The 14,286-nt window shown below is 44.7% G+C and overlaps 1 protein-coding gene across 2 annotated transcripts in view; it reads right to left on the bottom strand.

The window, feature by feature from the left end:
• Positions 1-14,286, bottom strand: part of CAMSAP2 (calmodulin regulated spectrin associated protein family member 2) — a 96,923-nt gene that overhangs the window by 20,042 nt on the left and 62,595 nt on the right. Inside the window, exons 4-7 of one of the 2 annotated variants that reach the window (XM_052653600.1) lie at positions 13,974-14,057; positions 7,413-7,445; positions 4,615-4,756; positions 4,170-4,309 (exon numbers count right to left, since the gene is read on the bottom strand). In XM_052653600.1, the coding sequence (XP_052509560.1) occupies positions 4,170-4,309; positions 4,615-4,756; positions 7,413-7,445; positions 13,974-14,057 (399 nt within the window). The remainder of the gene's footprint in view (positions 1-4,169; positions 4,310-4,614; positions 4,757-7,412; positions 7,446-13,973; positions 14,058-14,286) is intronic. The other variant, XM_052653601.1, reaches the window with a different exon arrangement.

Below are 14,286 nucleotides of genomic sequence, written 5' to 3'. Positions count from 1 at the left end.
GTCCCGAGACAGTGGCCTTCGAGCATCTCCTCGTGTGTTTCTCTGCCTGCACCAGTCCTCCTCCCCACAACCCTGCTGCACTTCCAGCCTCACCTCCCTGAAAGACAACCGCCATCGCAGGGAACAAACCAGAATCCCGGGGGGCACCCCGTGCCCCCTTCTTTCTCCCATCCCATACCAAGTCATCCTCAGGGCTGCAGAGTCTGCACCCTAAACATCTCTGAGCCCACCCACTTCTCCCCATCTTCATCATAATTACTCTGATTCGAATGTTTTCACCGCTTGGATGGAATACAATCCCCTTTTCTTTGACTTATTAAGTCAAACTTCTCAAAATGTAGCACCCTTTCCCCCACTTTCCCCACCCTTAGGGAAAGACTGACTACAGGTTACAAGTAGGTACTTGATCAGGGCCCTCCTCAATTTCCCCAGCTTCATCGAATACCTATTCTCCAGGCTTCCTCCTCTTACCCGGCTGGCTCTATGGTAAAAGGACAGAGCCATGCTAAGCACTCTATCTTCAGTGTTCAAGGCAGTGCCTGGTACATGACAGATGCCCCCCGAATATTTACTGAATGAATGTGTAAGTGAATAAGTAAACACATAATAAAAAAGGCCAGTCACAGGCAAAACACTGACAGGGAGTATCTCTGGGCAGTAAGATGACTGTGATGTACATTTATCCTTTATACTTAGCTCACAGCACACTTTCTAAAGCCAAAGCGTAAAATTATACTTTAAGTACTAGGGCTAGATTCTACTCTGCCAGCACAATTAACTGAAAGCTGTGTATATGTTTTGAAAAAACACTTGTTAAGTGCTCCATAACTGTCTGTTATAGGAAATTAATAAATATTTAAGGACCTTGGTGCTCAACAAAACTACTCATCATCAGGAAAATGCAAATCAAAACCACAACGAGATACCACCTGGCACCTGTCAGAATCGCCATCCTCAAAAAGGTAAGCGACAGCAAGTGCTGATGAGGGTGTGGAGAAAAGGGGAGCCTCGAGCATCACCGGTGGGGATGCAAAACGGTGCAAGCACCACGGAGGGCAGCACGGAGCAGTGCGGAGGCTCCTCGAAGAGTGAGACAGAGCCACCACAGAACCCAGCTGTCCTGTCTGGGTACATGCCCAAAGGAAATGAGAACAGGATCCTGAATAGAGATCCAAACGTCCATGCTCACTGCAGCTAGGACATGGACGCAAGCTGGGCGTCCACAGCGGGTGGGTGGATGCAGACGTGATGCCCACACCCAGTGGGGTACTGCTTAGCCCTGAGCAGAGGAGGGGAGCCTGCCATCTGCAAAAACACAGCTGGCTCTTGAGGGCGCTGCAGTGAGTGAGAGGAGTCAGACAGAGAAAGAGAAAACACTGGGTGGCGTCACTTGCACGTAGAATCTGAAGAGCCAACAGAGAGCAGAGTGGGGGGCACCAGGGGCCGAGCCAGCCCCCGACTACAGAGTGAACAGGTCCTGGGGGTCTAGTGACTATGGTTAATGACACCGCATCACAGGTTTGGAAGCTGCTGAAAGTAGATCTTAAATGCTCACAGCAGAGAAAGGGTAATGATGTCAAGTGATGAGGGGGTCAGCTGCCAGTTTGTGCGTGTCAAATCAACACACTGAACACCTTAGACTTCTACAATCACGCCTTCCCTGGGGGCTCAGTGGTGACAAATCCGCCTGCTGATGCAGGGGACACGGATTTGATCCCTGGGTTGTAAGATCCCCTGGAGGAGAAAATGGCAACCCACTCCAGTATTTTTGCCTAGGAAATCCCATAGCCGGGGGCCTGGTGGGCTACTGTCCGTGAGGTTGCAAGAGTCCGACATGACTGAGCGACTATATATACCTCAATAAAGCTGGAAAAATTTTATTTCAGGCACCCTGGTCAGATAACTATCCTAGTAATATAACTGTACTGTGTTTGGCCAATGATTTCCCCAGTAACTGAAGTTTATGAAGAGAATTCCTTTCTGAATCTGCAAAGATTAAACAGCAACAAATCTGTCACCATATTCTAGGAATGATACCAAATTAATTTCATTTAAAAGCTCTTCTTTTAGTTAAAAAGTCACGCAGCTGTACATTAACATTCTTGAACTATGTAAACGATATCAAAGAATACGAATACAGAGTAAAAAGTGAAAGGCACACACTCCTCTCGCCCACATCCCAACACCACAGTCAGAAGGAGCCACTGCTAACAGTTTGTGTCTCTCTCCCCGCAGACCTTTTCCTGTGTGTCTATACCCACGTGCACATGTGCACACTGACAGAAACAGCGTTTTAAAACCAGGTATAAATCACATCACGGTATACATAATGCGGGCGAGCCGGTGCTTCTCTTCGTAACTCTTGCACACTTTCTGCCTCCTTCCCTGAAACAGCTCAACTACATGACGGGACACTCCCACCGCGGCCCTTCCCAGATGAACTGCCCCTCACTGTCACCCCCCAGGAGCAGCACTGACGCAGCCTTCTGTGCACTTTCAATCTGGTTAGATGCCACCAAAGTGCCCTCTAAAAAGGGCACACCAGTGTACACATCCAGCATGGGGGGAAAAGAGGGCTCATTGCACATGTCCCCACAAATACTTGTTGCTCAAGTCAACACATGATGGGATGCCCAGCGCCACGGACCAAGCAACTTCTCGAGGATGCGGAATCTTAAAACACTCATTTGAAGACAAAACTGTGGTTCTGAGAATTTAGCAGAGGACCAAAACAGATAAAGTGACAGTCTTCTCTGCAGATAATTATCTATTTTTTAAATGCCTCATTTAAGAAAGTATCTTTATATCTGGATTATGCTCAAAGTAAGTTGATCTAAACATCAGGGTTACATTTTATTTATGGGAAGTCCAAGGTATACGACTGAAGCAAATGTACTCTTACAGTTAAAATGAGATGATTTTTTTCCCTTATAGTAGTGGCATTTAAAATTTTTAATAGGCAAGAATCAGAAAAAGCATTAACAAGATAAATATGAAAATATCTTCCAACTTCCATTTTGGTAAAAATGGTGTAACCATTCGAAGTCAATCAAGGTCTTTCTTCGGACATGTCGGACAGCGGGGAGTGGGTGCTATTCTGGTCAATGGGCAGTGGCTTGTTCTGGAAACAGCTGGACGGCTGGCTGTGCCCCCTGCCTTGTGTGTAAAGGAGAAAGGGGCACAGGATAAAGAGGGCAGAGAGCAAGGAGTGCAAGCACACGGGCGGCAGCGTTACTCCGGGAGGCCCACGGCGGCCTTTAGGGAGGTGGGCACCTCGAATACGGCCAGGCGTCAAGCCTGACACAAAGCTGTTTCTCTCTGACATTACACAGGAGTGGCGAACTTCAGGCAAGGGCACAGGAGGCGGGAAGGAATTCTGCAGCTGCCAGGAATAGCAAGGCATCACTCCCACCACGGAGCTCTGGAACCTGCAGCTCAGAAGCCATCACGCCTGAGAGACGCGTCTGTCTTCACTACAAAGTAAGCTCTCAAAGGACACGGATCTCTGATCGTCTGCTGATTCCCCCAAACCACCTGGAACAGTGCGAGGTGCTCAATGAATAGCCCTTGGAAGAAGCGCACAAAGCAACGGCGTGAAGCTAGGAGGCCCTGTGATAGCGTCCCGAAGCAAGGGACCCGCGCACGGCTGAGAAAAACAAGCACTTTTATTATCTACTAAAAATCGTGTATTTATGTACTGGCTGCACTGTGCGGCACGCAGGATCCCAGCTCCCTGACCGGGGGTCGAACCCACACCCCCTGCAGCGGGGACGCAGAGCCCCAGGCACTGGGCCACCAAGATATCGCCAGGAGTCACTTCTTAGAAGGCTCGTTTCTAGGCAACCTTGGTATTTCCTTCCCCCTTTGTTTCCCGAGGTTGCGCCTCAAGCTCTGGGATAGGAGGACCCTTTCTTCCTGGAGCCCGCAGCCCTGCTGAGGACCCAGAGACACTTGGCGGCTGCCTCTCCACTTCGCTAACCACTGCAGGACCACAGATTAACTCTTTGTATTGCAAAAGACACCTGTAGCTAACAGTGTACGTTACAACGAAACAAAATCAGCAGGAAAACCTAACAAAACTATTTTGAGTGAAATTATGGTTAACTAGACTCTGTACCTGGCTGTGTGTTCTTCCCAACAACCTTAGAGCGAAGGGGCCAAGGGCGTACCTTTATGGAGGCAGCTGCGTAGAGCATGTCTTCCAGGGTGAAATGGCAACACTGGTTCAAATATTCTTGGCAAAATTCTTGGATCAGCTGCAGGTTATAGAGGCTATCAGCCAAAGACATGGTTTCTTTCAAGCAAATGTCTTCAGATAAGAAAAGAACAAGGATTAATTTTGATAATGCACACTTTGGACTCACTTTATAATTAATAGCTTAATACCAGCACACAACTACGCTAGAATCTGGTCATCTCTCTCACACACACACACACACACACCTATAAATGTAGCAGTCACTACACAGAAAGACTTAGAAATCAAGCATTCACCTCCTAGAATGACATAAATGTTTTTCTTAAAAAAAAGCCTTCATTACTTATTAGATATTACCATCTTAAATATCTGTTAGGTCTGTCCACAGTTGAGAAACATTTCACTGGAAAACTTACCCTCTAACCTGACAACACCAGGACAGTAAAAATGAATAAGGGCAGCGAGCGCGCAGCCATCCGAGCCGTCTTTCAACAGATTTTCTACCAACGGAATGCAAGGCAGTTGCTTGAGCAAGGTCTGCTCCTTCCTATAACGAGCCTACAATGTAAAAAAGAGATGAAAGTAAGTTCTTCAACATACAGGAGAGACACAGTACCGTAGGTCCTGTGTCGTAATAAAGTGTAAGTCAGCAGAGACAACAGCTACTCAGCCACATCCTTCTCTCCTGAACAGCACTACTAGACCCGTCTTTGCCAACAGCACTACGGTTCTGAAGCTGAGTGGTTAACAGAGCGCCACAGGGCTCATTTATGTGAGTTCACTTAGCCCAAGAATTTAAAAAAAAAAGCATCACAGAATGGATTTTGGACATTTGAAACGTCCAAATTATCAGTCCTGTGGCTCTGAAGATGATAAAATTTGCTTTAATGTTAGACTTAACTTCGACGGCACACTCTTGTGTAAAAAGATTAAGACTGGAGCTTAAAGACTGAGGAATCATCAGCGTCAAGGGACAGCCAGAGGAATGTGAAACTACTCCTAAAGGAGGCCTTGCGATACGAACCGTCACTCTGAGGAACTGGAATCAGACCACAAAGAAATCCTGGCTTCTCATCTGAATGCTGAGACAATGCAAATACAGTGTACCGCTCTGAAACCGAGAAAACCCGCCCGGATGAGGTTTCATTAACCCCAAACGGAGCAAGTATAAGGGTTTCTGCTCCCTCTCAGAAAAGCAGCAGCTCTTGTTTCTTAAAGACTGGCTGGTGCGACTGATACAAATTTGTAAGACAGTTCCCTAAAAATGAGACCTGCTGTAAAACTGAGAGTTTATGAGGAGATTCTTAAGTCAGACTAAATACCTGGGCTCAAATCCTGCTCCTGTCACTTCTCAGCTCTGGGATCTTGGACAAGTAACCTAAACACTCATCTCCTGGTTCCTTATCTGTGAAACGGGATAATCACAGTGCCTACTTCACAGGATGTGGAGGACTAAGGAAGACGATGAACGTCAAGTGCGATGTGCACACAGGCACACAGCGAGCAGTCACCAGAGGTCAGCTGCCTTCAGCCACGAGCTTTCCTCAAGCCACGAAAAATCATGCTGAAGCCTTAATGGAAACGCACACTGAACTATTTCATTACAAGATTTATAGTCACAGTGGTCAGTGATATTTAAAAACAGGTTTTTTTTTTAAAGAAATCAAAGCTAATTTTTCTTCTATCTAAATCGATCATCTCTATTTCATAATTAAAGTGTAATTATGAAATATAATACTCTGGTGAGAATAAAAAGAGAAAAATAACTTACTGAAAGAGACTTACTATTTGGTGGTGAAGTCAGATTTCCTTTAAATGACTTTCCCCAGAAAAGCACACACATTCAAGGGTGACTATTCCTATATCCCCTCACTGGCTACTCAAGAACAAGGCTCATGAACATTTTCCCTTGTGAAGAATTTCAGAGGAGATCGTTCTTATGAATCAGCAGGGACTATAGTCCGGATTTAATGGTAGAGTGCACCTATATGCAAAAAGGTCGCATCCGTGCACCACAAAAATTGTTGATTTTGTGTTATGTAATCGTTAGTAAACATCCTCAGTGTGCTGCTGGCAGACAGTTCAGAACTCAAGCACGAGAATCAGGAGTGAGGGGGCGTGGCAGCCGGGGCCTCGCCAGCCTTCCGCTGCCCCTCTGGCTTCCTGACCCCCCCAGCCCCGCTTCCTCGGGCCGGGGAGAAACAGAATGCGGCCTCTGGAAGCTCGCCACAGTGGCTGGCTCCGTACCAGACTTCCCGGACCTCCAGGGCCCACGGCCGGAAGTGGCCGGAGCCGAGCGCCCAGGGTCACGGAACAAAGGCCTGAGCTGTGTGCTGTGCTCTGCCGCGGGGCGGGGCACGAGCACACGCGCGCACACACACGCGCACACAGCTCCCCAAGGCTGCGGCCACGAGGCCTGCGGTCTGGACCAGACGACCCACGGCTTGAAAGTGGCCGGCCGCAACATCTTCCTGAGGATTACATCCTAGAAGGCCTACCAGGGAAACCAACTTTCAATCTTGAAGTCGTGTGGGTCTCCCAGAACTTCTGGAGCGTGCTCGGCAGTTTACAAATGCACCACTCTTTCTACAAAGTGAGACATCTGGCATTTAAGAGGGATGTATCTTCGATCTTTCAACATTGTGGTGGACTTCTAAGTTACATGTCTGTTTCTGAGAGTGAAAAACACTTAAGTGGTCGAACCCCTAGAGTTCACCCTGAAAGATCAACTCTTGTAGTCAAACCAGAACTGAATCTGTTAATAGTTTAGATTCAGTAATGAGAGGGACACAGAATCTGCCACTTTTTAATTACACAAACAGTATCCTCTATAGGTCAGGCCAGAAGGAAATGATTCTTTCAAAAAGATGACTTGATAATACAAATAATTTACATGTGCAATTCATACTCACGTCTACTGACATTGTTAAAACCAGTATGAACCTCTACCCACACTCTCTTCTTACCTGGTTACTTATGGTCTGCAAGTCGTGACAGACCAGTTCACACTTCATCTTTAAAGCGTCTAATCCAAATTTTGGCTAGATTTTTTTAGGTCTTTCTATTGTGTACTATGATCAAAGACCTTACAATCCAATCTCCACTTGTGACTAATGGAATTACATGAAATGACTGTATCAGCAGGACATGAACAACAGTGACACTCTGCATTGACATCTCTGGAGAGTGAGCTGAAGAAGCTGGGCAGACTTACAGGAACCAGTTTCCAAAACCATTTGGAAGGAGACTTCAGAGGAGGCAGCAGGAGAAAAGGGAAAGTGAAAGGGAAAGTGCATCAGCATTTTTTAAAATTAACAAGTTACAGTAAAGTTTCTGTTAGTGGAGCTCCAAATTTACAGCTCTCAAAACACTTTTAAACTGTTAATACTTGAAATTTTAGCTTAAAATATAGAGTTTCCTCGTGATGAAGACCACCACCTTCTCCCCCAACTCCCCTCCCAACATGGATATGTGCTTTTAGGGTGCCCTGGACCTGCTGCATACTTAGGCAGCAGAGAATTCTATTTCACAAGAGGGAGTAAAAGACTCTAGGGCTGGACTTGCAACCACTGAAATCCTTAGACATTAGGAAGCCGAGTCTTTGTCCCAAAAGGAAGAGAAGACTGTTCCGTAAGTGCGTGAGTAAGAGCAAACAGCAACGCAGAATCGAGCATGATGGTGGTCTCCCTTAATGGTGCAAAGAGTTCCTTTCAGTTAACAGGAAAGAAGAACAGTTGGCAATTCCTATCAATTAATATTTTCATAGAGTTTCTAAAGCAAGTAGCTACTAACGCAAAAAATATAAATGTTATTATTTTTACTATCCAGGGGTGTCTCAAAGAATATACTTTTATGTCTTCAAGAAGGTTAATTTAATAAACTCACAATTTCAGATAACTGAATAATTTGTGGTTGTTTATATTTCCTAGAACCGTTGTTTGTTTTTTTTTCGGGGGGGGGGGCAGCCCTAAATAAATATTTTTTAAAATGAACCAAACTAAATGGGATCTGAGTTAAAATTTGTACTAAACTTTTATGCAGAAGTTTTTCTTACAGAAATTAACAGTAAAAATAAGACTATTTGGAAAAATAACCTAAAAAACATATATTCAAGAACTTAAAAAATCTGAAAAAGTCTTATCAAGAATCAGAAAAATACCAGCTTCCTACAAAGAGATAACATTTCCAATCAAGTTTTCTTGCTGCATCAGGAAGAGTAACCTCAACACTTCGGTCACATGTATCTTAACCTCTCATTCAACCAAAGTCTCTGGCAGCTGCGTCTGCAGGAGTCGCGAAAAGCACACAAGCAGGGCAGGAGGCCCTGGGAATGCGTCGGGGTTCCCAGTGACGAACAGCAATGTCAAAACGGGAGTCTTCCTGTTTTTGATACTAGAAGAATCCATTGCATAGAAATTACTAGGGATTATTCAAAACAGGTGGTAAGCAAAGGAGTTAGTCTATAGTTCTTGTAAAATATTCAGTACTTGAATTTTTTACTAATTCAGAAAACTATGACACAGCTCCCAATGACTGGAGCTGGGAAATCTGAACAAGTTAACACCACAGACTGGTTGTAACCCCAGGACACACACGTACACACACACACACAAGTCCAGATTGCTACAAATAACTGACTGAAAGATGTAAGGAAGTGGACAGGACACAGTGTCCCTTAGAGGAAAGTTTCAAATGATACAGGGGCTCGACCCTTCAGGGAGGGAGCTAACTTCTCTCTCCTGCAGCGTGGGCTAGACTGAGTGACCCACTTTCAAAGAAAACAGTGCTGATGGGGAAAATGGAAACTTTACAAGGAGGGATGCAACTTTAATGAACGGAGTGATCACGTGGACACCATCAGTGACGAGCTGTGTTCATGGCCTGCGCTCCCTGACGCGAAGTGATGAGGCATGAAACCACCTCTGCTGCGTTCTTCTCTGAAAGCCCACACACTGAAGTCTCACCACGAGACACAGGAGACAAACCCCAATTCAGGGATGCCGGATAGAGCACCTGGGCAGAACACAAACTGGTGGGCTCTAAAGAAAGCCTGTGGCTTAGTCAGTATTAACACTCCACCAGTGTTACTTTCCTGTTGTTGACAAAAGGGCCGTGATTACAATAATAAGATGTTAACATTGCGGCAAATTGGACAAAGCTGTACTATCTTTGGGATTGCTCTGTAAACTAAAATTATTCCTCAATAAAGTTTATTTCAAAGATAAACACACACAAAATTAGATGAGGGTTGTCAAAAGGTACAAACTTCCCGTTAGTTATAAGATAATAAGTAGTAGGGATGAAACATACAACATGTCAATCAACCCTGCTCATGGCACATATGCAAGCTGTCAAGGTAGACCCCAAGAGCTCTCGCCACAGGGGAAAGCGTTTCTTCTATTTCTTCAATGCTGTGTCTCTGTGAGGTGGCGGAGGCTCACTAAGCCTGCTGCGATCCTTTCATAATGCGTGTAAGTCGGACCGTGATACTGCATACCTTCACCTTATACCATGCTCTGTGTCAGTCAGATCTCAATAAAACTGGGAATGAACAAATGAACAGGTGAATAACTATGGACGGAAGTACCTGCATTTAAAAGAAGAATCTATCAATTCATACAGATAATAAAGAGATGATAGACTGATAAACAGATGAGCTCAGATTTGCTCACAGTACCCTAACAAACGTGGAAGAAATGATGGGGATAGAAAACTACCATTTCGTAGCCACCACAGTAACTGAAGCAGGTGTCATCTCTACATGCTAAATCTAGGATGCAGGGAAATGCTGAAGAGGAACAGGGTATTTACAGTCTCAAAGCGTCTCCTCTCAAATTACTACAAAAGGAAAAATAATAACCATGCAGTCAAAAAAACCAAACTATATTAGCCAACTGATCAAAATTATTTTCATCTAATAGGGACAAATGGCTATCATGTGCCTCTGGATACAATCTTGTGAGAAGGATACACCTTACATCCTATTTCAGTCTTAAAAAGAATAGCTTAATCTATCTGCAAGGAAATGCCAGTAAAAATATCAAATTGAAGGATACTGTATGAAAATGCCCTGTATTCTTCAAAAATGTTAAGGTCACAAAAAAAGAAAAGCGAGGGACGGTTCCAGATTCAAAACAAAAAAGATACACAATTAAATCCACTATATGATCTCAGCCTAGATCCCAGTCTAGAAAAAAGCATAAAGTATCGATACAATTGGGATGACTGACAAAACTAAAACACAGGCTGTAAGTCTGATCCAAGCACAATACTGACACTCAGTTACCTGTCCTGGGGCTGTGTAAGTGAATAGCTTTGTTCTTAGGAAATACACACCAAAGTATTAAGGGGCGAAGGGCCATGACATATGCAACCTTGTTTCAAATGTTTCAGAAAAATGTATACACATCTATGTTTGTGCGTGCAACATGTAACACAAGGGCACACATGCAAGCACATGAAATGCTACAAAATGTTACAAAAAGGGCATACAGGGTTCTTGCAGGCAATGCTGGCAACTTTTTCTAAGTCTGAAATATTTCAAAATAAATGTCCTTAACTTAGCAAGTTCTATTAAGTCCACACCAATCCAAATCTTTGTAGGGTCTGTGTCCAAATGCACAAGACTGATTTACAAAGCTGTTAAATCTGATTTTTACAGTCCTCTTAGATAAAGATTAAAATCATGGTATTAGGTTATCTAACTCATATATAAGTTACTTCAGACCAAATCATCTTTATAAAATATTCCTTGGAGAAAAAAAAGTCATGGTGCCGTCTTTGAATTTTTAAAATATTTAAATATATATATATATATGAAAGTTTATGATAGCCAACTACTCACTATTTCCATTACCCTTTCGAGTCCCTTACATTTACTACATGTAAACTGAGCATCACTTTAGTAACAGAATTTAGGAGCCACTCATCCAAACTTTGAGTTTTTGCAGACACAGGAGATAAGGCCCAGGGTAGTGAAGGGCCCTGGGAAGGGCAGTGGCAGGACTCTCCTGGATCAAGACCAGGGCCCACTTCCCACAGCACTCGGGACAAGCTCCTTAGGAGAGTGAACACTGGACTTCATGTCGCTTAACCCCTAGAGATTGTTAAAGTAGGGCTGCCAGATTTTGCAAATAAAAATACAAGATGCTCATGCAGCTTATACCAAAAAATTATTTATCTGAAATTCACACTTTAGAATCAAAAGGAGTAGCAGAGGCCAAAAGAGAAACTTGAAAGAAAATAAAGAAAATAACATCAGCAACCTGTTTAATCAAAATATTTTCCTAGGACACTATTTAAAACGCCTCCCTCTTAAAGCACCGCCCAGTCCAACAATCAGAAATAGATGGTCAGACGATGGTCTAATAATCTACTGAAATGGCTTTGGAATTTAAATTTTGGTCCAACACTAATAATATACAGTACAAGTATCCCTCAACAGAGCATGTATTTTACCCAGAAGATAGATGCAGAAAGAAGCTTCATAAAATGAACGCTACTGAACATCTGAGCAGAGAATCGCTGGACAGGACAGGAGATCAGACAGTCCCCATCCAGCAGCCCAGGCTCCATCCATGGGGGAAGTGACAGAGCCCAGGGCTGGGGACCTGGCTCCTGCCTTGTGAGCAGGAGCTGAGGGGGCAAAGGGCACGGCAGCCTCTTACCCACGGTACAGCAGGGAGAAAGAGCAAACCACTTGACCTCTCTTCCCTAAAAGGAGCAAAGGGTGAAGCATTTGCTTTGCAAGAATGAAAATCAAGAATAAAGTGATTCTGTTTCTAGCCATACGGTTCAAATGCTGAAACTCCCACTGACAGGTAAGAGCAAGACTCCCTAACCGCATCTGCGTTTGGCCATGTGTTTCTTCATGACACCTGTGCGGTAAGACGCGCGAAATGAACGGCTTCCCACACATCTTAACAATGGGAACAAGGATAAAATTCATTTGAAAATGAAGGTACTGAACCTAACACACGGCACAAATCAATCTATGAAGCAGAAACGGACTCACAGACACAGAGAACTAACCTGTGGTTGCCAAGGGGATGGGGGGCAGAGGGGTGGCCTAGGGGTCTGGGTTGGCAGATGCAGACTATCACAGGCAGGATGGGGAGGAACAAGGTCCTCCTGCGCAGCACAGGGGCCTGAGTATGCAAGATCCTGTGATGAACCATAATGGAAATAATAGAAAAAGCGTGTGCGTGTGTATGACGGAGTCACCGTGCTGTACAGCAGGATTTAACACAACACTGTAAATCAACTTCAGTAAAAAATTAACACAAAAATAAAAGGCAAGAAAAGGAAATGAAGGCACAAACGCTGTGCTCGTGCTGAGTAAGAACGCGCAGTAAGCCAGATGCCTAAGTGAGCTGCACCGGTTCACTCGCTCACTCGCTCACCAAATCCTGGCTGTGAAGTGTGCAAGTGCAGCTCCATGGGACCAAGCGCCGGGAAGTCAGAGCGGTGCCCAGCTGTGTATGGACCCCACACAGTTTGCCTTTCTTAGAGGCCAGCGAAGGGCAGGAAAGCTCGGCGTGCTGCAGCTCACCGGGTCACAGAGTAGGACATGACTTAGCAACTGAACACCACCTCCATCTGCAGCTGACCGGAACACAGAGCAGTTTCCACAGAAACGACGTTTACTGGATCCTCTGTGATCACAGAAAGCCGTGTAGCTCATAACGTGCGTGCAGCACTACAGCACCAAGCCACGGCACGTGACCAACGGGTCTCCGCGGGAGCCCTGGGACTCGGGATGGGGCTGATCAAAGCCAGGAGCAAGACAGCGGGCAGGAGTAGATCTGTCTCCAAGGCCAGGGTTTCTACTCCTGAGGGAGGGAGAGAGTGCGGGGGCAGTAAGGGAAAGGGCTGGGGGCCGGGCCGGGCCGGGCTGGGGCAGGCAGCGGGGGGCCCCACCTCCACTAGGGAAAGGTCGGCCGCAGGAGCAGGAGGGCGAGAGCGGGCCAGGGCGATCCCAACACCAAATTCAGGCAAGGCTGCTGGTCTTTGGCAGAACCTTCCTAGCAAGGCTGGTTACACACAAACCGGCCCTCCCTGCCCCTCCTGTTACAGAGCATCAGCGGCCAGCAGCCTTTGTCCAAAATGAAGAGAAGTGCAGCATAATAATGAAGATGCTCAAAATAACCCAAATGGAAAATGAAGTCTCTGAATAACAGAACTTCTTATACCTCAACTGAAATGCTGGACAGTGAGTTTCAAGGGCTCTCCCTATAACATATTTTAGAAAGTGTAAGATATACTATATTGCAGGAGATATACTCTAGGTTTCAGTACACAACAAACACACACGTCTTCAGAGAAGAAACCTCTAAAAGCCTGTTCAAGAATTTTTAAATAATAAATCCACATCAGTGTTTCTTCTTCCTTCACAGAATAACCATGTTACAGCTTACAATTCCCAGAATAATTTTAGAGGCTGGTCTTATTACAAGTCATTATAAGGCTGATACATTAGAAACTGTTTTCTTGTTTCATAACTCTACCAAACTAAGGCAGAACCATTATTTTTGCCAAAAGAACCTCAGAAATTGAGCTCTAATCGTTAACAATCTTCCCTAAACACCATCATCCAGCTGACCTCCATTCTGCACTTCTGCTTGCCTGGCAGTCACGGCAAGGCTCCCTAGGGCACAGTTAAGACCACCAAAAATGATCTGATGAGCACAGCCATGAACATTTCCCCAAACAGCACACACCTGTGAACACAGGCTCTCATAAAGGCACTTTTTCCCCCTTAGGAACATGTATGTACCTTTTGACCTCCTAGAGTTTCCACTGCGTGATGGTCTTTCAATTTCTGTTCTTGTTCCATTATATCCTTCAAATGTTCATTTACCTTAAAATATAAAAACATTAATTTTAATTTATAGTCAAATATAACAATAAAATTACACATACCTTAAAATGCCTGTGTTCAGGTCTCTGATGTCAAATATGAGTGCCACTCAAATGAAGAGAACTTCATTTTCTCAACCAGAAAAAAGTATTTTACAGTATTTACAGGTGTTTAAATTAATTCATTACTTTACCAAATACTTGTTGAGTACCTACTACATGTCAGGGGC

Source organism: Budorcas taxicolor, chromosome 16 (assembly GCF_023091745.1).
Source record: "Budorcas taxicolor isolate Tak-1 chromosome 16, Takin1.1, whole genome shotgun sequence".
NCBI classification, from domain to species: Eukaryota; Metazoa; Chordata; class Mammalia; order Artiodactyla; family Bovidae; genus Budorcas; species Budorcas taxicolor.
The sequence above is the reverse complement of the archived record's forward strand: the minus strand, read 5'-3'. Positions and strand labels throughout refer to the sequence as shown.